The following is a 24,366-nucleotide window of genomic DNA, read 5'->3' as shown; positions in this document are numbered from 1 at the left end:
GGAAGCCCAATTAAATTCTTTCTTCCCTAAATTGCTTTTAGTCTTAGTCCTTACCACAGCAGCAGAAAAGTAACTAACTAGTGCAATGATTGATGAAGACACTGATGTTGATACTTACACACACATGCACAGACACCTAATGCACATGCATACACACAAAGATTTGCCACTGTTAAGTAAACATGAGAAGAAAATGCTCAACTTCATTAGAGAGACACAAACTAAAACTATACTGCACACGCTATTACAACTGGGTCTTGCCTATGATTCCAGGCACTTGGGAGACAGAAGAGTTCAAATTCAAGGTCAGCCTTGCAACTTAGTGAGACCTTGCTTAGTAAAACCTTATGGAGTGGGGGCAAAAAAAAAAAAAAAAGGAATGGGGAATAGGCTCTATCTCAGTGCTAGAATGCTTTGGGGGAATATACAAAGCCCTCTGTACCACCAAAACACACACAAAGAGCTACATTAATTAGACTAGTCATAACAAGCATTGGCAAGTATCAAATTTTTTGTTGTTGTTACTGTTTTTCAAGGCAGAGTGCCAGTCCTGGAATCCATAACAAATCCATAGTTATCACACTGCCTCTGCCTCCTAATACTAGAATTAAAGGTATGTGTCACCAAGAGTTATGCTAGAAAAACAAACTCTCTTTATCTTTAGTGAGGAGTAAAACAGAATATCTCTATGTAGCCTTGGTTGGAAACATAAAATCTGAATGAAAATGTCACAACCACTTTGGAAGATGAGCAATTTCTTACAAAATTAAATATACTAATTTATTAATTGTTAACTCACTAATCATAAATCTACCCACCACACTTTGTAGTACTTGCCTGTTTATCCTTGTTTTTTGTTTGTTTTTATCTCACGCTTTTATGAATCCCTACTGGTCTCAAAATCTAAATCTTTCTTCTGCCCCAGACTTGAGTACTAATATTAAAGACGCTCTACCACACCTGCATTTATAACAATCAATAACCAAAAGCAAGAATTAATCTCTAAAAAATGAATAATAAATGACAGTTGAGATGACTCACACCTATAACAAGTATTACAATAATTACGCTGAGTGAAATAAAGGTAAAAATATAGTATTTCAGTATTTCAAAGCTGGGTATGGTGGCTTGTACCTATAATTCTACCACTTGGGAGACTGGGAAAGGATGATCACTACAAGTCTGAGGTCACCCTAAGCTATACAGCAAATTCCAGACAAACCTAGGACAAGAACAAGACTATTTCAAAAAATCAAAATGAAAATAAACAAACTTATAATTTCATTTATATAAAATCAAAAACATATAAAGTTGAATTAAGATGATAGAAAACAGACTAGATAAGTACTCAAACACTATTACAAGGAAGACACAAATGACTGAGAACAGAATACACACAAGAATGAGGATATCCAGGAGGCTGGGCATTGATGAGTATGCTTGTTTTGATTATGGTGATAGTGTCACAGGCATGTACATATTACAGAACTTGCCAAATTGTAGAATACAAATACATGCTTCAGACATTATTTCAATTACATTAAGAAAAAGAGAAAACAAAGCAAAAATTCAGAATAATGATTCCCAATCTTTTTTCTACCAGAACACACTCTCTCATTGGTGACAACTGAAACAATGACTCTTAACAAGAATAGAGGGATGTCTGAACACTTTAACAGCTTTTAGATATAATTAGCATACCTCTACCAAACACTATTTTAGAGTACAAAATTCTACGTAAGGGGCTGGGGAGGTGGATCAGTCGTTAAAAGCACTAGCTGCTCTTCCAGAGGACTCAAGTTTGAGTCCCAACACTCAGATGGCAGCTCATAACTATTTGTAACTCCAACTCCAGGGAATCTAAAGTCCTCTACTGGCCCATGTAGGCACCAGGCATACACAAGATGCACAGGCATACATGTATGTATACTTGCAGGCAAAACACCCATGTGCATAAAACAATTTTTTTAAAAACAGGTTCTCTCTACATAGTCCTGGCTACCCTAGAACTCTCTATGAAAACCAGGCTAACTTCAAACTTACAGAGATCCACATGCCTCTGCTTCTTGAGTGCTGAGATTAAAGGATTGTGTCACCATGTCTGATCAAAATAATTTTTTAAGGGTTAGGGTTAGGGTTAGGGAGAAAAAAAAAAAGAGAAAAAAAAATAATTTTTTAAAATTCTAAACAAGGATTCTTGAAAAAAATTATACTAAATGAAAGAAGGGTAAATAAAGTATCACAAATAAAGGCTGTCACAAGGTAAAGCACTCGCACAGAACGCACAAAACCCTACATTTAATTCCTGGCAACAAGATAAAACACAGAATAAAACATACAGGCAAATCTAGACACACAGAAACTAGAAAATAGTAGCCAAAGGAATGAGTGAGAGGAAGGACAAATAATAAATCAGTCATCGTGAGCCTTAGCTGTCAGCTGTATGGACACACAGAAGTATGTGGGAAAAAATGCACAGGACATACAAGAGGTTTGATTATTTTAAATTTAGCACTGTTGATTGTTGTCTTATTTTTAAAAGGGGTCTTGCCAAAAACGAATACCTGGGCTCAAGTGATCCTTTAACTTCAGCTCCTCAATGGCAAGGACCACAGCACTACACCACTGAACCCAGGAAAATGTCCTTTTTCACAACAGTGATAAAGCTACCCTCAGTTATTAAAAACAAAGAAGTTGTTTAGAGTCACCTACCTATTGGTGGTGCTTGGTATCGATCCACTGTTTTTCTTTGTCTCAAATTGTATGGCCTATCATTTTCTTCTCCTTCTGCCTCTTCAACTTCTATGTCTCCATCCTCCTCTTGAGATTCTAGTTTCGACATATAAAAGGGGAAAACAGTTTAACCCACAGGTATGATCCTATTCTACAACTGAGTATTTACATTTATCCATTACTTTTTGTCTTCGCAAGTGATATTTTAAAATGTTAGCAATTCATAATAGCATAAACTAGTATAACCAAAAATAAACCTAGGTTAAAAAAAAAATCAATACAGAAAATAAAACAGTTAGCCAGGTGTGGTGGCACACACATTTGATTCCTTTAAACAGCACTTGGAGGCAGAGGCAGACAGAGGTCTGTGAATTTGATGCCAACCTGGTCTACATAGTGAGTTCTAGGACAGTCAGAACTACATAGTGAGACCCAATCTCAAAAAATGAATAAATGAATGAATGAATGAATGAATGAATAGCAAGCCACAGTGATCATTCCCTGTGTCTTGATTTTCTTGGGAGGTTTTGTTTTTTAAATTTTTTTTTTACACAATACACACTTATACAAGGAAAATAAATATTTCGTTTGGTTTTTTGTTTGTTTGTTTGTTTGTTTGAGATGGCATCAAACTATGTAGACTAGACCAGGCTTGAACTCACAGAGATCCTCCTGCCTCTGCCTTCTAAATGCTGGGATTGAAGATGTATGCCACCATGCATAGTTAAATAAAAAATAAGTTAAAATAAATAAATGAATAAGTGGCATACTCCTATAATTCCATCACTAGTGAGTGATGGCAAGAGGGTCAGAAATTCAAATCCATCCTCTGCGACATATAAGTTTAAGGCCAACCTATCTATGAGAACCTGTCTCAATAAATAAATAAATGAAAGTTTTAGGATTTTTCAAACTACAGAAAACTTTAATAAATGTTCAAAAAAATATTTTTTTAAGACAGGTTCTCATGTACCAAGACCTCAAACTCTGCTAAGAATGACCTTTAATTCCTGATCCTCTTGCCTCTCTCTTCTGAATGCTGGGATTATGTCGGAAGAAACATGCTACCTCATCTCAATTATGCTGTACTAGGGATTCAACCCAGGCTTTGTGATCTCTAAGTAAGTCTTCTACTGACTAACTGAACCACATCCCTAGCCTAGCCACAAATCTATGCATGATTAAAAACAAAGTCTGGTAAGTGCTCAAATTACACTTAATTCAAAGAACTATTCTTACTTAAGGTAAATGCTGAAGAAATGAGCCATTTTTGGTTTTAGTATAACAGTTTGTTGAGCCTCTGAATAACAACTAAGCATAACTGATCGCATTTTAGAAAGAAAACATAGGTAGGAACCAAAAGGCATTGACCTAAATAATGCTACAAAATACCTATACCTATTCCTGAATAAGTAAAAAAAACTTGTTGTACTATGAACAAAAATTATACAGATGACATATTTACTTTAGAGCCCCTACTCAGTCAGCTAACATATATAAAGGCAAATATCACATTATAAATCTGTCTCACATAAACTAATTGCCTACAAAGGAGGCCATATAGAGGTTCTAACTAAAATATTTATTCATTATGTACCTTCATTAGAAATGTGAGCTCTTAAACCAGCTGGTGGTGGTGCATACCTCCCAGCACTTGGGAGGCAGAGACAGGCAGATCTCTGAGTTCATGGCCAGCCTGGTCTTCAGAGTGAGTTCCAGGACAGCCAGGGCCACACAAAGAAACCTTGTCTCAAAAAAGGAGAAAAAAATAAAATAAAATCATATATATGATTATATATCCTTTTAAAGACTGGCTAATGTAGCCAGGTATGGTTGTGCACACCTTTAAACCAAGCACTCAGAAGCAGAGTCAGGTGGATCTCTGTGAGTTTGAGGCCAGCATGGTCTATTGAGTAAGTTCTAGAACAGTCAGGGCTGTTACATAGAAAAACCCTGTCTTGGAGGGGGCTGAATCTGGCTAATATATAAAGTACAGAATTTGAGAAATAAGTGTAGTCTTCTTTGCCTAAGATTACCTTGGAAAGTCTGCTAATCTATATTTCCAATACACCAAACCTCCTGAAATCCATTTTATGAGATCAATGCTAATCGTATGGGTCACCACTTTATAAACTGACAAAGCCAATGTGCTTTCTGCATGTTCCTAGTTCTACCCCTACAAGTCCACTGTGTTCTTAAGTTCAGACCTAGACAGGTGGAAGGCAAAAACACTAAAGATCCTTCCACTACTATTAGCACTTCCATTTTTCTCTATTTACATCTCAGTCTATAACAAAATTTGAGATCCAAATAAGAAAAGACTTGAGGGAATGGATAATAGAGTATTTTAGTTAGAGGGTACCTTCAGCAAAACAAAAGGGCTAATCTAGTGGGCAAACTTGCCTACAGCCAAAGGCTTTGCACACTAGAAAACTTGAGAACTACCAATAGCCACTTCATTTTACCAACTGAAGAAAAATGAAAATATAGATGCCAGATGAGTTCAAATTACCTCAAATCATGCAATATACACCTAAAGACAAAAATAACAATCTAGTCTTCTCTCCCCACAGTTTTCTAGTTTTTCCATCAAGGTGCTTTACAGACCTTCTTCCTCGCCCTCAGTAGAAACTTCATGATGATTCTGTATCCCATAACTATTTCTTCTCAGTGATTTTCTTCGCCTTTTTACTCTTGAATACATATCCATATTTTCCTTTGAAATAAATTTGTCAAATATTAACCTAGCATTTATTCTGTTATAAATAGCACTCAATAAATTAATCATGTCTGTTCAATACAATTTACTGAGCATCTACCTATGAGTCACAAATTAATGGAAAAAAAAAGCTTCCTATTTCAACAAGTATAAAGAGAATATAAAGTATAAAGAAAGTATAAAGAAAAAGGAGAAATAGGGGTCAGGATGACTTAGTTCATAGAGTTGTTAAATATATACACGGCCTCAGATTCAACCCCATACATGGGGCTTTTTCTTTTTCTCTATTTTTTTTTTTATAAAAGGGAGAAGGAAAAAATAAACAGAGAAGAAGAAAATGGGGGAGTAGAAAAGGAAGTTGGGGTGAGGGGTTTAAAGAGGGAGCAGCAGGAGCAGCAAGAGCCAGCAGAGAAAAAGCAGTAAAATCCCCAACAAGCCTGAGAGATCTGACACCCTCACGTACACATACATGCAGGCAAAACACCAATGCACATAAAATAAAATTTTAACTCTGGTGTTGGGCTGGGAAAGTAGCTCAGTTGGTAAAGTGCTTGCCCCACATGCACAATGCCCTGCGCTCCATCTTCAGCACTCCATAAACCAGGCATGAGGGCACATGCCTGGAAGCAAGAGATCAGAAGTTGCTGGGTGGTGGTGGCGTATGCCTTTAATCCCAGGCAGAGACAGGCGGATCTCTGTGAGTTCGAGGCCAGCCTGGTCCAGAAGAGCTAGTTCTAGGACAGGAACCAAAAGCTACAGAGAAACTCTGTCTCGAAAATAAATTAAAAAAAAAAAAAAAAAAAGAGAGAGAGAGAGAGAGAGAGATCAGAAGTTCAAGGTCATCTTTGGCTACACACACACACACACACACACACACACACACACACACACAAGAAAAGAGAAGGAGAGGGGAGGGGGAGGGAAAGGAGGAGGAAAAGGGAGGATATGGGAGAGGAGAAGAGGGGAGGGGAGGCCTACAGCTGGGCTCCTAATTCTCTGCAGGTATAAAGAAAACTACTTTGGGGGCTGTAGAGATGGCTTAGCAGTTAAGAGCGGCTACTCTTCCTCCAGAGAGCACAAGTTGGCTTCTCAGCACTCACTTCAGGGGATTCATAATGGTGACTCCAGCACCAGAGGACCCACTCATGCAGACCTACACATATATGTGAATAAAAACCAAAAAGACAACTACAAGAGGAAACAAAATACTTGCAAAGGTTATATATACTAATGTACTCACAAATTCTGTGTCTGTCCACATTCGAAGCCTTTCTACTTCTCCTGATCGACGATTTCGCCGGATATTAATATTATCCATTTCTTGTAATACAGCTTCAGCAGTACTATAATCATATAATAAAGAGAGTTTAGACAATTATGGGCACATATATCAGACACTTTAAAGGGCTCAATAAACTGTATTAAAGGTAGAAGTGTTCTATTAGAGGACAATTTTCAACCCCCATATCTGGTAGCTCACAAACATGTGTAACTCTAGCCCCAAGTGATCCAAAGCCCTCTTCTGATCTTGACTGGTATTGTATATATACATAAAAACACAACACACATAAAAATAAAAAAAGTTTTAGGACTAGAAAGATAGCTCAGCAGTTAAGAGCACTGGATATTCTTCCAGAGGTCCTGAGTTCAATTCTCAGCAGCCACATTGTAGCTCATAACCATCTATAATAAGATCTGGTGCCCTTTTCTGGTGTGCAGGCTGAACACTGTATACATAATAAATAAATAACAAATAAATCTTTAAAAAATACTTTTATTTTTTAAAAAAAGAGAAAAAATATCTTAAACTTTATATATTTATTAAACTCTTAAACTATTAAACTTTCATTTATAAGGCTCAAAATAAATACCTTTGTTTATTAAAACTTCAAAAGTCTTAATATTTTTTAATTTATAAAATAATTATTTAATTAATAAAATTAATTAATTTAATTTAAAAGGCAGAGACAAATGGATGACTAGATTCAAGACCAGTCTTAACTAAATAGTGTGTTTCAGGCCAACCAGGTCTACACAGTGAGACCTGTTGCAAAAAAGGAAGAAAGGAAGAGGATGGAGAGATTGCTCAGTGGTAAAGAGCACTGGCTGCTCTTTCAGAGAACCTGGGTTCAGTTCCCAACACCACAACTGTCTGTGACTACAGTTCCAGGGGATCTGATACTTTCATACTAAAGCTCATAAAATGAAAAAGAAAGAAAACACCACCATAATATTATAGTAAACAACAAATAGATTCATAGTACTGAGTGGGGAAAAAAGTGAATCTTTTAATATAATGTTATTAACAAAAAAAACAGAAACAAGGATATGATTTAATTTTGGTATGTGGTACTTATCCAGAAAATTCTGCTTCTTTTAATTTTCTAATTTCATGGTGTACAGATTCTTATAGCATAATCTAATAATTCTCTGGATTTCCTCTTTGTCTGTTGTTATGTCCCCCCTTTTCATTTATAATTTTGTTAATTTTATAATTTTGTTAATTCTCTCCCTGCCTTTTGATTAGTTTGGATAAGGGTTTGTCTATCTTGTTGATTTTCTCAAAGAACCAGCTCTTTGTTTCACTGATTATTTATATTGTTTTCTTTTTTTCTATTTTATTGATTTCAGTTCTCTATTTGATTATTTCCTGTCATCTACTCCTAGATGAGTCTGTTTCTTTTTGTTCTAGTTTTCCGGTGTGCTGTTAAGTAGCTAATGTGAGATTTCTCCACTTTCTCTATGTAGCATTATTTGTAATAGTCAGAACCTGGAAACAACCTAGATGTCCCTCATCCAAAAAATGGATAAGAAAATGCTGTACATTTATACATTAGAGTATTACTCAGCAGTAAAAAATAATAACATCTTGAAATTTGCATGCAAATGGATAGAATAAAAAAAAAATCCTGAGTGAGGTAACCTAGACCCAGAAAGATGAGCATGGTACATATTCACTCATAAGAGGATACTAGCTATAAAGCAAGGATAATGAGCCTATAGTCCACGACACCAGAGAAGCTAAACAACAAGGATCCTTGAACCCTAAGAGAAACATATAAGATCCACCTGGGAAAAGGAAATAGACAAGATCTCCTGAGGAAATTAGGAGCATGGGGGGGAGGTGAATTGAGGGAAATGGATAGTCAAGATGGGGGAACAGATATTTTTTTTAATGGTTTTGGTTTTTCAAGACAGGCTTTCTCTGTAGCTTTTTAGAGCCTGTACTGGAACTCACTTTGTAGGCCACGCTGGACTCAAAATCACAAAGATCTCCCTGTTCTGCCTCCCGAGTGCTGGGATTAAAGGTGTGAGCCACCACCGTCCACTGAACACATATTTTTAAATTAAAGTAAAGCACTGATATCAAAAAAAAAAACAGAATAATATCTTAGAAACTTTTATTTAGTTTTTTTTTTCTTTATTAAGTTTTCTTAGGCAGGTTTTACAACATAGCCCAGAGTTGCCTAGACCTTGCTATGTAGTCCAAACTAGCCTTGATCTTGAGATCTTTTTGGGATTTTGCTGGTGGTGGTAGTGGGTTTTGTTTTTCAAGACAGAGTTTCTCTGTATAACAGTCTTTGCTGTCCTGGTACATAGTTTGTAGACCAGGCTGACCTTCAACTCAGAGATCCATCCACCTGTCTCTGCCTCCAGAGTCCTAGGATTAAAGGCATGTGCTTTGAGATCTTTTTTTTTTTTTTTTTTTTTTTGGTTTTTCGAGACAGGGTTTCTCTGTGGTTTTGGAGCCTGTCCTGGAACTAGCTCTTGTAGACCAGGCTGGTCTCGAACTCACAGAGATCCACCTGCCTCTGCCTCCCGAGTGCTGGGATTAAAGGTGTGCGCCACCACCGCCCGGCTAAGATCTTCTTGACTAAGCCTCCTGCAACAGCACATCTGGCTGTTTTATGCTTCTAACAAACACTTCCATAACATTTAACATGTGACTAGATCCTGCTCTATGGCACTAACTAATAATAACTTAGACCCAAATTGGCACTAACCCCTCTCTCTAGTTCATTGTAAGATACTGTAAAGCCAAGGAAGATTTTCTATTTCTTGACTATATTTCAACATTGAAATTCTCCAATGCAAGAAGGGACAGGACATTAAAAGGTGATAAGGGAAGCTCAAGAGATGGCTCAGCAGTTAAGAACACTAGTTAATTTTCCAGGGGGACCCAGATTTGATTCCTACGACTCACAGGTTGGCATACAATTAGCCTTAACTCTAGTCCTAGGAGATCCAGCCGCTACTCTGGCCTCCAGAGGCACTGGACATACATACAGAGCATTTACATTCAAGCAAGACACTGGTACACATAAAATAATAAATGGTAATTAGTAGGTAGGTAGGTAAGTAGGTAGGTAGATAAGACAGATATAGATAGATAAGATAGACAGATACATAGCAAGTACTAGGATAGGCTACACAGAGAGCTCCTGTCTCAAAAAAAAAAAAAAAAAGTTCATTGTTCTTAGCAAGTAGGAAAATACAAAAATCAAAACAACTTTGTGATTTCACCTGACCCCAGGCAGAATGGTAAAGACCAACAAAACAACCAATAACAAATGCTGAAGGGGTATGAAAAAAAGACAACCCTCACTCATTACTGGTGGGATTGCAAACTGGTATAGCAATTCAAGATATCACTGTGAAGAATTATCAAAAAAAAAGCTAAAAATAAACCTATCATATGACCCAACTATACACTCCTTGACATATGCCCAAAGGCCCTGGCATCCTACTCCACACACACTTGCTCAGCCATGTTCATTGCTGCTCAATTCACAACAGCAAGGAAATGTAAACAACCTACAAGCCCTTCAACAACTGAGGACCAGATATAAAGACTGCCGTCCATATACATAATGAAATAATATTCAATTATAAATTAAATTTCTTGTCTTTATCTAGAAATATGACATTCTGTTATAGTAGCAGAAAAGGGACTAAAGCAGTGCACAATGTCTAATGAAAATAGTTCCATGGGTGTGATTAGCGAGGCTTGGTGCCTCATTCACATAGATGCAGGCTCAACACCAATTTATTATCTTGGCAAAGAAAAGTTATCATTTACTAGATATCAATAATAGAACTTAATATTGCTTGAAAGCCCAGCATGGTAGCATACATCTTTAATCCCAGCACTCAGGAGGCAGAGGCAGGCATATCTCTGACTTCAAGGCCAGCCTGGTCAACAGAGTGAGTTACAGCCAGGGCTACACAGGGAAACCTGTCTCAAAAAAAGAAGAAAGAAAAACAAAAATAACGATAATATTTAAATAAGTAGATATTAAAGAACTGTAACAGTTGCAATCAAATATAACTACTTTTCATTAACCAAAGAATAACAGATAAAATTTTATCACAGCCAAGTGGAGATGGCATACCCCTTTAATACCAGCACTGGCTCCACACAGAGAAACCCTGTCTCAAAAAAATCCATAAAATTATATTAAATCCAATAGTCAGACAAAACTAGTTAATGGAAGTGGTTTTAAAAGATATAGTGGCACATGGCTGTGAATTCAGCAAACAGAAAGTTGAGGTAAATGCATCACTTCATGGAAAGACCTTGTGCCTCATTCCAACCCCCTCAAAAAAGCAGGATCTAGGGAGATGCTCAATACTGCTAAACAATACGTAGACTTGAGTTCATGTAAAATGAGAATGGTACCCATATTAAAAAACGGGCAGGGGATGTGGACATGTGTGAGCAGGAAGGTGAACAAAGCGAGATTACCTGGAGTCAACAACTAGCCAATCTAGCCATTCGGTTTGCTCCAGGTTCAGTTAGAGACCCCATCTCAAAAATTAATGTGTAGAGGTAAACACTCTATGTCAACCTCTGACCTCCACTGGCACACACACCTCCCCACACACATTTAAATAAATGTGCACACATACACAACACATGTACACAAAAAGTAGCTTAAAAATCAAATAATTAAGTGAAATTGTTTAATACATAAACACTCATACCTATTTACTAGTTGATCAAATAATAAACTCTGATTCACACTTTCAAATCTGTTTTTCCTGGACCGACAACTTTTTCTGACTTCCATGTCACCATTTATACATGAAAGGTCACCATCTCCTTTCTTTTCCCCTCGAAGGGGATGGCTTCTAAGGGCTGCAAGAGAGATATTTTCATTTCAAAGTACACAGTACAGAAAAATAGAAAATAGGAAAAAATAAAAAAAAAATTAAAAGGCTACAAAAACTGAACATAACCTCTTAATTGGCTTTAATATTAAACAATCAAAATTCTCAATTTTAATTTTTTTTGCTATGAATGAAATCCAGTCATTTCCAGCTACAAGCTAAATATATTATTAAGCCACTCTAAGTAGAAAACTTCTGGGTCATACAGAATGACCTCAGTTCAATCCCCATTACCAAAAAAAAAAAGAAAGAAAAAACTAATCAAAACAAAAGTAAATAGCTATACTTTTGTCCACTTTCATGCTTTACCTAACACTACTGAAAGAATTTCATTATTAGCCAATTTCCCAGCAGGATACTCACACAAGCTACTATGTCCGTTTGGTAATGTAGCACCAGGCTGAGAAGTTAACCTACAATACAAACATATTTAATATGCAAATATATTTGTTTAGATAAGCAAGAAATGAATAATGCTGTAATTATTCATCTTGAAAATGATAATTTATTATATTTCACAAAACAACATTTTTTTGCTTTGGTAACATCAATGAATATATATACTATCTAAGAGACATTTCATTATTTCAAGAAAAACTTCAATACCAATTATAACCTGCATTAACTTTGTTGTCAACTGTACCAATTCAAATCCTATTAAAAGATTAAGGTTAAGCAGCATAAATTTAATCAAGACCATAAAGAGTCATGGCAGCAGACAACTATAGTCTTCACTGAGAAAATAAATTCCTAGCTATGACAAATATATTCAAACAAACTGTAAGAGAGGAAAAGCATACTTAGATATCAAAAACATTTAATATTTTTTTCAAACTATGATGCATATTTAATCTATTTTTAAAGCACATCCACACACGCATACACAAAGATCTATTCCCTCTTCTCTCTGGAAAACAAACAAAAAGTCTGTCTTAATACAGAGTAAAATTTCTTGTTTGGCACCTTTGTACCCCATATACATGATACTCCAGGCATATGATGTGCAAATAAAGCCACGGATGTAATACAAGTATTCTAACATGTTGATGTTGCACAATGCTTTACTAGAATGCTTCAAAATCATTCTCAAACTCAACTTAGAGCCGCAAAAGAATCACTTTGATTACCTCATAAGTATACTTTGGCTTTGGCCCCAACATAACACTAACTCAGTTTATCTGCAAATTATCAGTTTATTCACAGGTCTTGATGCCAAATAAATTTTGGATGGATGTAACTACAAATGATTAAAATTTTACAACTTTATAAATTATTCACAACCAAAAGAGGCAATTCTAAAATCATCCCCCCACCCCCACCCCCCCAAAAAAGGGTAAAAACAGTGAGGTTCAGTTCTCCTCTAAAGGAGACAGGGCTTACTCTGATCTTATTTTGTTGTTAACGAAAAACCTGCTTTTAAGAAAAAGGGCTGGGGATGTGTTCAATTCTTAGCATTGCATAACACTCACCCCCACCCAAAACCCAAGAACCACAACATCACCAGGAGGTGGAAGCAAAAGGAAAACAAAAATTTCAAGCAATGCAAGAGCCTGAAAGTAATAATCACTGGCATCACTTCTCTTTATAAAGAAGAGCTGGGGGGCTGGAGAGATGGCTCAGTGGTTAAGAGCACTGCCTGCTCTTCCAAAGGTCCTGAGGGTCCTGAGTTCAATTCCCAGCAACCACATGGTGGCTCACAACCATCCGTAATGGTCTGGTCCCTCTTCTGGCCTGCAGGCATACACACAGACAGAACACTGTATACATAATAAATAAATAAACAAATAAATAAATAATAAAAAGAAGAGCTGGGCATAGTAGTACACTTTTGGGACCAGCTTCTGAGAGTTACAAGAAGCAGGAAGATCCAGAGTTCAAGGGCAGTCTCGAGACATAACGAGTTCTAGGGTAGCCAAGGATATATGAGACTATGTATCAAAAATAAATAATAAGACAGGTGGTGGTGGTGCCTGCTTTATTAGAGCTTTGTGAGTTCAAGACTAGCCTGGTCTACAGAGTTCCAAGACAGCTAGGACTTTTACACAGAGAAACTCTGTCATAAAGAGGTAAATAAATAAATAATCAAGGCAGTGAGACGGCTTCATGCATAAAAATCCTTGCCATCAAGCCTAACAACCTAAGTTTGATCCCCAAGATCTACATGATGGATGAAGAGAACAGATTCCTGCAGGTTGCCCTTTAAGCCCCACATGCCCACTATAGTGCACTTGTGCATATACATATATGCATCAATTAAACAAATTAAATGTTCAAAATAGGACTAAAAAGAAACTAAGAATCATACATGTACATTCAAGACCCATCAAAATCCCCATTCTTTTCATAATAATAGTTTCTGGTACCTGTTATACATGTCTCTATAAAATAAATACAGTTTAGATATTTGGAAAAATGAAATTACAGAAACTTTAAAATAAGTCTAATATCTGGGAGCTGGAGAGATGGCCAAGAGATTAAGAACACTAACTGCTCTTTTAGAGGTCCTGAGTTCAATTCCCAGCATCCACATGGTAGCTCACAAACATCTGTAATAAGATCCGGTGCCCTCTTCTGGCTCACAGGCTTAAAATGCAGACAGAACATTGTATGCATAATAAATGAATACTGAAAAAATTAAAAGTTTGATATCAATTATAAATATGAGTATTTTAAAGAAACTTCTGTTTTAAAGAAAATTAACACTAGTATCAGCTCTGAATCACAACAGAAAGAAAGAAAGAAAGAAAGAAAGAAAGAAAGAAAGAAAGAAAGGAGGGAGGGAGGGAGGGAGGGAGGGAGGGAGGGAGGGAGGGAGGGAGGGAGGGAGGGAGGGAGGGAGGGAGGGGAGGGGAGGGGAGGGGAGGGGAGGGGAGGGGAGGGGAGGGGAGGGGAGGGGAGGGGAGGAAGAAATGAATTCTCCCTTCTCACCTGGTCTGACCAGTTGGTATATTCCATTCCTCTCGCTGACCAGTACTTCGCGATTTTGATTTGTCTTTGCAAACAGAATCCGGCTGTTTCAAAGTGCGTTTGGCTGGAGGGGATACGTGGCTATCACTTAAGCTACCATCAACTTCAGTTTTCTGAAAGACAGCAATAAAAATGTATGTATTATTCCTACCAAGGTTAATATTCTTGGAAAGTGTTTTTTGTTTTAATTTATATGGCGAGAATTTTAACCAGACTGGTAACAATGTCTCAAAAATTAAAAAAAATTTAAAAAAGCTTATGACTCCTTGGAGTGTGTAATTATTTCTGTGACATCCCTCAGACATGCCTAAATACTCCAGAACACAAATCCTAAAGCAAGGACACTTTACTACCATGGAACCTTCCCTTTTAGGAAATCATTACACAGCCAATCCATTCAAATTATACCAAGTTTCTCCACAACACCTCTTTTAGTTCAAGATCCTATCCAGGAGCACACTGCACATCAGATCTCCTCTTCTTTCACTTTGCGGCAAAACCTGTCTTTAATTCTCTTTAACAATCTTGACTAAAAGAATACAGAGTTTGGGCTGGAGGGATGGCTCAGAGGTTAAGAACATTGGCTGTTCTTCCAGAGGTCCCGAGTTCAATTCCCAATAACCACATGATGGCTCACAACCATCTATTATGAGATCTGGAGTCCTCATCTGTCATGCAGACAGAACATTGTATACATAATAAATAAATAAAATCTTTAAAAAAACGAATACAGAGTTTAACAGGGCATGATGGTGCACACCTTTAATCCCAATGTGAGGCAGAGGCAGGCTCATCTCTCTGATGAGGCCAGCCTGGTCTACAGATGAATTCCAGGACAGCCAGGACTACACAGAGAAACCCTGTCTTCAAAAACCATACCTATAATCCTACCTCCAAGGCTGAAGCAAAAGGATTAACTCAAATATGAAAACAGTCAGAACTACACAGTTGAGTTCTAGAACTAAACAACAGCGAGACCCTATCTCCAAAAAACACAAGAAATAAAGGGGAAGGATATGGATATGGAGAGGAAAAGGGAAGGGCAGGTAACACCTTTCATTTGCTAATCAACCCTTCAGTCTGGGTCTAGGTTATTCTCCTCATAATCAATATGAGTGAGGCAACACATTTTAGAAGGAATTTTATGGACACTATGCTGTACACACACACTACATTCTCCTTCCAATCACTTGACCTAATCACCAGGGCAAGCTGGTGTCTGAGATTTTCCGTATCTCTTTTACGACATAATCATCTGAAAACTTACCAATATCCTGAATCCGAAGCAAACATCCTCCAGAACCTCACTATACAGTGGTGGTGGTGGTATTATTATTATTATTATTATTATTATTATTATTATTATTATTATTTAGACAGGGTTTCTCTGTACAGCCTTGGCCATCCTGGAGCTCACTCTGTAGACCAGACTGGCCTCAAACACAGAGATCTGCCTGCCTCTGCTCCTGAGTGCTGGGATTAAAGGTGTGTTCCATTACCACCTGGTCTAACAGTGACTCCTGCCTCCCCTTGTCACTCTTTCCACATTTTTAGTTGGCAGTCTGCCTTAAGAGAAAATGTCCACCTTTCCCACTAACTTACTCATTCCTATCAAGTGTAGACTCATAGATTCTCTATATTGCAAATCATAACACTTTTCTTTTGTTGCTCAAATTATGTAACATTTGGCTAATGGGAACCCTTAAAAAGTGATTCCTGTATCTTTTGACACACCCCATCATTATGAATACTTTTTATAGAATTATCAGGATTTATTTTTTACTTTCCCTTTCTGGTTCTATAATCATTTCTGTACATAACCCTGGTTCTTTTTGGTAAAAGTTGGTATTTAGAAACCAAGAACTAGCCGGGCGGTGGTGGCGCACGCCTTTAATCCCAGCACTTGGGAGGCAGAGGCAGGCGGATCTCTGTGAGTTCGAGACCAGCCTGGTCTACAAGAGCTAGTTCCAGGACAGGCTCCAAAACCACAGAGAAACCCTGTCTCGAAAAACCAAAAAGAAACCAAGAACTAGGTAATAAGTGCACTTGATGTTATTTCACTGCTAGTGAGCCCTCTCAGAAAAAAAGAACCACAAACATCAAGCACAAATATATACATATCTATTTCTAAAACAGTATATAAATAATAAAAAGACGTAGGCTTATTCCAACACTCCTATTTCCTATCCCATATCTTAATCATGCCCTGTCTTTTACTCTTCTACATTTCTAAACCTGGCTTCCATTATTATCAATACATTTATTTAACCAGGCATGGTGCCTCATTACTTGTAATCCCAAAACCTAGGAAACTCAAACAGAAGGATTTCAAGAGTTCAGTCCAAGCCCCCCCCCCCCACACACACATATGTAACATATATATGTTTTGGTTTTTTGCTTTTTTTTTTTTCAAAAAAAGCAGGGAGAGCAATAGCAGCTAGACACACACACCTTCACTCCCAGCATTTGGAAGGTGGAGCCAGGAGGAGTTCAAGGTTAGCCTCCTCTGCTAAGTGAGATCCAGTCTAAACAACAAAAATGGCCCTGGGTTTGATCTGCAGCACCACAAAACATGGGAAAGATATCATGTCATTCTAGACCTAATATAAAAATATTTAAGAATGTTTTTATCCAGGCACAGGAGACTGAGGTAGGAAGCTGCTTAAAGGGCAGCCTGGGAAACAGGGAAACTCTGTAACAAGGAAATTACAATCCCTTAGAAAATATAATCATTTCCTTTTATGCTATACATTTTAAAAATGCACAAAAATTATCCAGTTCATAAATATACATCTTTATGTTTTTCCAAAGCAAGATGACTGTAATATACTAGAGAAATTGTAGTTACTAGGAGCTAAGAATGCAGCTCAGTGGTAGTGCTTAGTATAGAAGAAGAAGAAGAAGAAGAAGAAGAAGAAGAAGAAGAAGAAGAAGAAGAAGAAGAAGAAGAAGAAGAAGAAGAAGAAGAAGAAGAAGAAGAAGAAGAAGAAGAAGAAAAAGAAGAAGAAGAATACTAAAAAATACATGATTAAAGGTGTCCATATGCATCCTAAAGACAACCATTTAATAGAAAAAATTCCCTAGAACCAAGCCAGCTTCAAAATCACAAAAATCTGTCTGCCATACCATCCAGGGCTGGATTCACTGTGTGTGCCACCTGCCTGGATGCCACGAACTTTTTCTTTTAAAAAGAAATGTAAGTTCTTTTTCAACATTTCTTCTCACCCTTTTCTTGCTCCAAACCATCCCATATACTCCTCCCTGCTTTCCTTAACATTAAATGGCCTCTTTTTTCATTAGTTGTTATTGAATACATAATGTATATGTATATACATATATAATATAGTCCTAAATACTACTAATCTATTCAGTCCCTATAATGTTACTTGTATTGTTTTCAGGGCTGACATTTGACATTGGACAACCAATTAGTATGCTCTTCCCTAGAGAAGACTGCCCCTCCAGCTTCCCTCCATTGTGTACAGTTCCTTGTGAAGGCTTGAGGCTTCTTTGGTTTTTCCCAGCCCAGTTTTGTATATCCTGTGGTGTCATCCTTATTCAGTTCATGTTTGTGCAGTCATCTGGTGAGACTTTACGGGTATAACTTCTGACACTAGAAGACACAATGTCACAGCCACCTGTAGTCCCTATTCTACAATGTTCCCTGAGCCTTAGGTGCAGGAGTATTTTCTGGAAGAGTATTTTCTAGAAGTATCTATTGGGACTGGGTTCCACAACTGTACATTTCAATTGATTGTGGTTTTCTGTAGTGGTCTCCATCTATTGCTTTATGAACTATTTTTTTAAGTACACAAGTACTAATGCAGATGGCATAAAAAGAAAAGTAATTACAAACTCAAATAAAGGAGCCAGGCCTGGTAACACATGCCTTAAATCCCAGCAACAGGAAAATCACAAATTCAAAGCTAGTCTGGGCTACAATGTGAGACATTGTATCAAAAGAGAATGTTATTTTTAAATTGCACGGTTCCCTAGGCTCTTGCTTTCTCTAGCCCCATCCCTCAGCAGAGTAAATACTAAGGTTTAGAGATAAGTTAACTAACTAGTCCAAGATTATCTGGTTAATAAATTACCAAAAGAAAGAAAAAATAAAAACACTTAGGAGCCAGTAATGATAGTGAATGCCTTTAACCCTGTCACTGGGAAAGCAGAAGGCAGAGCTATGTGAGTTTAAGGCCAACCTGGTCTACATAGTGAGTTCCAGGCCAGCCAGGGCTACATGGCAAAATGTTGCCTCAAAAGCAAACTAAAAAGGAAAGAAATATCTTCAAAAAATAAAAAAAGGAAGGAAGGAAGGAAGGAAGAAAGGGAGGGAGGGAGGGAGGGAGGGAGGGAGGGAGGGAGGGAGGGAGGGAGGGAGGGAGGGAGGGAGGGTTTGAACTCACAAAGCCGCCTACCTCTGCCTCCTGAGTGCTTGGATTAAAGGCGAGCATCACCACCACCCAGTTTAAGATCCTTTTTTCTCCCCACTAAATCTTCCTGAAAAAAATCTAACCTAAGTTATTATGTCTTCCTAATGTGTATATTTATATGTCATTATTTGACAAGTTTATCTGACAAAAGTCTTTATCTGCTAGTACTAAAGTGGTCCCAAACAAGCACCATGTAGTAAGAAATTAAACATACCCAAAAAAAAAAAAAAAAAGTAAATTTTCTAAGGTCTAGTAATTTTTAAGTAATCTGCCCATATAAATTTCTAAATCAGTAAGTGGTTTTTATATTTGCTATTGGCCATTCTCGTATCCTAGTGACCCTTTTAGTTTTAACATTAAGAAGTTTTGGGCCCAGTGTGGTGGCACATGGCTTTAATGCCAGCACTTTGGAGGCAGAAGCAGGGGAAGGGGAAGCTGTAGAAGGTATGTCCTGTATGAGAGAATAAATAAAAATTAAAAAAAGAAAGAAAAGATCATTTACATTTAAAAAGAAGAAGCAAAGAATACTAGTTTTGGACCAGGCTTGGTAGCACATGGCTTTAATCTCAGCTACACAGAGAAAAAAAAAAAAGTATCTCTCAAACTGCTGTTCAAATACCACCTGCATCAGAACTTACCTGTATTAGTCATCATATAATATAACCTGCTGAACTAGAAACTCTGGAGGTGGAGTGAGTCTAACAAGGGCCTCTAAATGATGCTTAGTATGTAGAAGTTTAAGGCCCTCAGGTAAATAACACAGTCCAAGTATCATCTGAGGCACATCATCGTAACTGATACATTCATATAACTGTGTATTCACTTTTTACTGTGAGAGGGTTTCAACATGGACATAACAAACACCAGATCTCAACATAAATAATATTACAAAAGACTCCCTCCTTGCAAAAGAATCTAAGGATTTAGGTAATATAAATAATCAGATGTAAATAGGTAGAAAATAATTACTCTTACACCATTTAATTAACTTCAAGGTTTAAGAAAGCTTTTTATCTACAAAACTGATACTAACAATTTACTTTTAATAGTTGATCGTAATATTCAACCTTAGCTTTTTCATCTTCAAAGCATTTTACTAACTAATTATAACCTAACCCTTTGAGGGTAGGTGTTACTAGCTTCATGACAAAGATGTTTCAGAGAGATTATGCAACCTACCCACACCATTTAGCAATCTGTCAGAGTAATTAAAATACATGAGTAGGAAAAATTTTAGACTAAGAAAATAAAATCAATAACAAACATTTATTGAAAACCTACTATGTATAGAAGACATTAAGAGAACGAGTGAAAGACTTACTTGAAAGCAACACAATTCATCAGGCTAAATAGAGTCACAACAATGTTATAAATACTATAATAGCACAAAATTCTTAGAAAAAATGCAAATCTAGAAATAATAACTATTAATAGAGACAAAGGTCCTAAAGTTAGATAATAAAGTCTGTAGGTATGAACAGTCTTTTCAATTTCCTTAATAAAACCACCTTTGGGGGGACGCCTAGGCTAGAAGTATTCCAGGCCTCATTAGAAAGCTCAAAGCAGCTGATCTTTTCTTTCTTTTACTTGTAAAAAGAATGCACAAAAAAGAGGTAGCAGTTACCATGACTGCAGAAAACAAAACTTGGACTGCTCTTTATTTACTTGAGGCCAGTGTTGACTACCAAGTCCTGAAACTACAGGCATACAAAACATCCTGAAATTCCTCAAAGATCCCGAAAGCAACACTTACTATACTGTTTCTAAACTATCATTATAAAATATATACAAGCACAAAAAAGACATGTGAGTAAAAGCTCGCTAGGAGTTACAGAAAAATAAAAACAGTCTACAATACTTAAGTATACGTCTTTCGGACAAAATTTTCTGGATGATCGTTTTTGTTTTTAATCTGAAAATTTTACGTTACCTGAAAATGACAAAGAGGCCTGAGATTATAGCTCAGGAATATCATGACCAAGGCTCTGAGAATGAAATTAAAGAACAGTGGGCAGTGGGAACAGATGCTACACGTACACCATGGAGAAAAAGACCAGACTTAGACGTTAGCCTCAACCCCACACTGCAGCACCACCACTGTGAATCTGAAACTGTATTGTTAAAAGAATAAGGGACAGTGGACATGATCTCAAATACAGAACTGGTAGCTCTTTATCTTCACTGATTCATTACTCCCACACCATTTATTAAGGACCTATTCATGTCTGATATACTAAAGATTGTAAGTGATGTGGTAGCTCCTACCTTTCAAATTAAAACCTAGTTCCTAAAATCTAATGTACATGTAAAAACTTAAATGCTAAGACTATTGCAGAGTAGGTACAATTTTATTTAGTCTCTTTGTAGGGCAAGTCTATAAAAATTAAAATACAGACCTAGTAAGGCATCTCTCAGCATGAAAAGCTGCTTGCTTCCTAAGCCTGGCAACCTGAATTTGATTCCCAGGATCCAAGTGGAGATAAAAGGAGAATGAACTACACAAAGTTGTCTTCTGACCTCCATATACACGCTGTGGCAGATGTGTCTTATGCATACACCACACACACACACACACACACACACACACACACACACCATGCACCCATATACACACAATTATAAATACAAGTTTTAACTAAAATACAAACAACTCTAACCCCAGTGATTTTACTTGCCCTAAAAGAGAAGAAAGACATGATAGCACATACCTATATCCCAGCAAGAGGGAGGAGACAGCAGAATCACCTTCAGTTCAAGGACAGCCTCCTCTACACAAAATTCCAGAATGACCAAGGCTACATAGCAAGTAGTCTCAAAAAAAGGAAAGGGAGACAGAGCAAACAAACATCCAGGTCCAAGAAGCTGTGGGGTACACTTTCTTGAATTCAGAAGCTAATAAAGACAGCCTGGTCTTGAGCTGGGTTGAAGTTGCAGGCTCCAGAAAACTGCTGGTCCTGACCAAGTGTCCCCAGGATTTCTACGTTGGTCACTCCCCTGACATCATTTCCCTAGAGAGTGCTTAGGGGTAGCCAAAACACTGCTAGCCAGTCTTTCTAGTAACTGCTCCAAGTGGAGTCATAATAGGTAAATCTTAGCCTGTACTATGTCAAAACTGGACTGTGGGTATATCCACTATTCCAAGTTCGCCTATAGTCCCAGAAGACAGGTACTAAAGGGTTACTTGTCTTCTCTCTCTCTCTCTCTCTCTCTCTCATACACACACACACACACACACACAGGGAGTGAGAGGGGGAGAGAGAGAGGGAGAAGGGGGGAGAGAGAGAGAGAGAGAGAGAGAGAGAGAGAGAGAGAGAGAGAGAGAGAGAGAGAGAATCAACTAATCTTGACCTTGTGTCCTGGGCCACATCCCTACCGAACCAAACAGGGACTTCATGGATGACCTCTTCCCAGCTACAAACCCCCCTGCTTCAACAAACTCCCAGCTCTACTCAAACTGGACACAATGAGATCCCTCTATCCCCGCTGGATCTCAGATGTTACAGCTGTCCTTGCCTAGTAAAGCTCCCTCTCTCTATTCTACACATAAGAGACAGTCCAAGAAAGGTGGTAGCAGGTTTGCCCATAAATTAAAGCAGGCAGAGGAGGCTCAGAGACACAGAAGAAACTTCTCATATTAAAAAAAAAAAAAAAATCAAAGAGTCAGGGAGGAAGGGAGGGAGAAAAGGAAGTCTTTTCTTCTCTTTTGTTGCTGTTGTTTTTGAGACTCACTCTGTAGCCCAGGCTACCCTGAAACTCACTTTATAGTCTGGGTTAGCCTCAAACTTAATAATCAGTCACCCTTACCTCAGCCTCTCAAGTTCTAGGATTACAGGAGTAAGCTATCACACTAAACTTTCTGCTAGATTACTTTACTGATAATGTTACAAACACAGACCATACTGGGAACCGTGGTGATATATTTCTATAACCCAAGGACCTAGGCAACTGAGACAGCAAAACTGCCCAAAGTTCCAGGTCAGTCTAGGCTATATAGGACCTGTGTCACAAATAAAAAGTTATTCTTGAAAGATATAAAAGGGGAATTTTTTTTTTTTTTTTTTTTTTTGGTTTTTCGAGGCAGGGTTTCTCTGTAGCTTTGGAGCCTGTCCTGGAACTAGCTCTTGTAGACCAGACTGGCCTCGAACTCACAAAGATCTGCCTGCCTCTGCCTCCTGAGTACAGGATTAAAGGCGTGTGCCACCACCGCCCAGCTATAAAAGGGGAATTTAGTAGAAAAATAAGCTAGATGAAATGGCACAAACTTACAATTCCAGCACTCAGAAGACAGAAGCAAGATAATTGGGGTAAGTTTGACACTAATTCAGTGGTTCTCAACCTGTGTGCCATGACCACTATGGCACACCTCTATCTCCAAAAAATATTTACATTATGATTCATAACATTAGCACAATTACAGCTATGAAGTAGCAACAAAAATAATTTTACAGTTGGGGGTCATCATAACATGTGGAACTGTACTAAAAGGTGGAAGTATTAGGAAGGTTGAGAACCACTGATCTAACCTGTACCATGAAAACTAGTTTCAATTTATTTTATTTTTTTTTTTTAAAAAAGTGTTAACAGTTGAAGTTTTAGGTAGATTTTGTTTGTTTGGTTTTGGTTTTTGATAGACAGGGTTTCTCTGTTTAACAGCCCTGGCTGTTCTGGAACGCATTCTGTAGACCAGGTTGGCCTCGAACTCAGAAATCTGCCTGCCTCTGCCTCTCCAATGTTGGGATTAAAATAATTAATGTTTTAATTATTAATCATATGTATATATGTTTATGGAGGTGGGGGTATTTACAGATGACCAAGGAGACCAGAAGACAGCATCAGATCAGATCCACTGGAACTGAAGTTATAGGTGCTTGTAAGCCACCAGAATGTGGGTGTTGGGGATCAGACTTGGTTCCTGTGAAGAGCAGCAAGCACTCTTATCCATTAGGTCATCTTTCCAGCCCCACAGATGGAATCTTAATTGGGGACACATCTTTGTGCCAGTCAGCAACTCTGAAGGACAAATCCTGAGGAAGACTTGGGCCCTGGGTTCAAGATTAGCTTTACTAACACAGTGAGACCTCCTCTAGGGTTGGAGATGGCTCAGTAGTTAAGATAAGTTGCTGAATTTGGTGGTAGTGGTGCACAGAATCCTAGCAATACAGGAGCAGAAGCAAGCACATCTCTGAGTTCATGACCAGCCTAGTCTATAAAGAGTTCCAGGATAACCAGGGCTACACAGTGAAACCTTATCTCAAAAAACAACAAAAGGAAAAAAAAAAAAAACTATGAAACTGTCATCTAAGAGGTGGTCCGTTCTCCTTCTTAGATGAATTATTATGGTGT

The 24,366-nt window shown here is 37.7% G+C and overlaps 1 protein-coding gene across 3 annotated transcripts in view; it reads right to left on the bottom strand.

Annotated features, from left to right (window-relative positions):
- Atad2b (ATPase family AAA domain containing 2B) overlaps positions 1-24,366 on the bottom strand; it is a 132,567-nt gene that overhangs the window by 95,368 nt on the left and 12,833 nt on the right. For all 3 annotated transcript variants that reach the window (XM_057769870.1, XM_057769882.1, XM_057769876.1), the window contains exons 2-7: positions 14,552-14,703; positions 11,987-12,036; positions 11,438-11,591; positions 6,693-6,795; positions 5,341-5,449; positions 2,713-2,829 (exon numbers count right to left, since the gene is read on the bottom strand). In XM_057769870.1, the coding sequence (XP_057625853.1) occupies positions 2,713-2,829; positions 5,341-5,449; positions 6,693-6,795; positions 11,438-11,591; positions 11,987-12,036; positions 14,552-14,703 (685 nt within the window). The remainder of the gene's footprint in view (positions 1-2,712; positions 2,830-5,340; positions 5,450-6,692; positions 6,796-11,437; positions 11,592-11,986; positions 12,037-14,551; positions 14,704-24,366) is intronic.

The sequence above is a fragment of the Chionomys nivalis genome, chromosome 1, assembly GCF_950005125.1.
Source record: "Chionomys nivalis chromosome 1, mChiNiv1.1, whole genome shotgun sequence".
Lineage (NCBI taxonomy): Eukaryota > Metazoa > Chordata > Mammalia > Rodentia > Cricetidae > Chionomys > Chionomys nivalis.
Note: the sequence above shows the minus strand (reverse complement) of the source record. Positions and strands in the feature narration are given on the sequence as shown.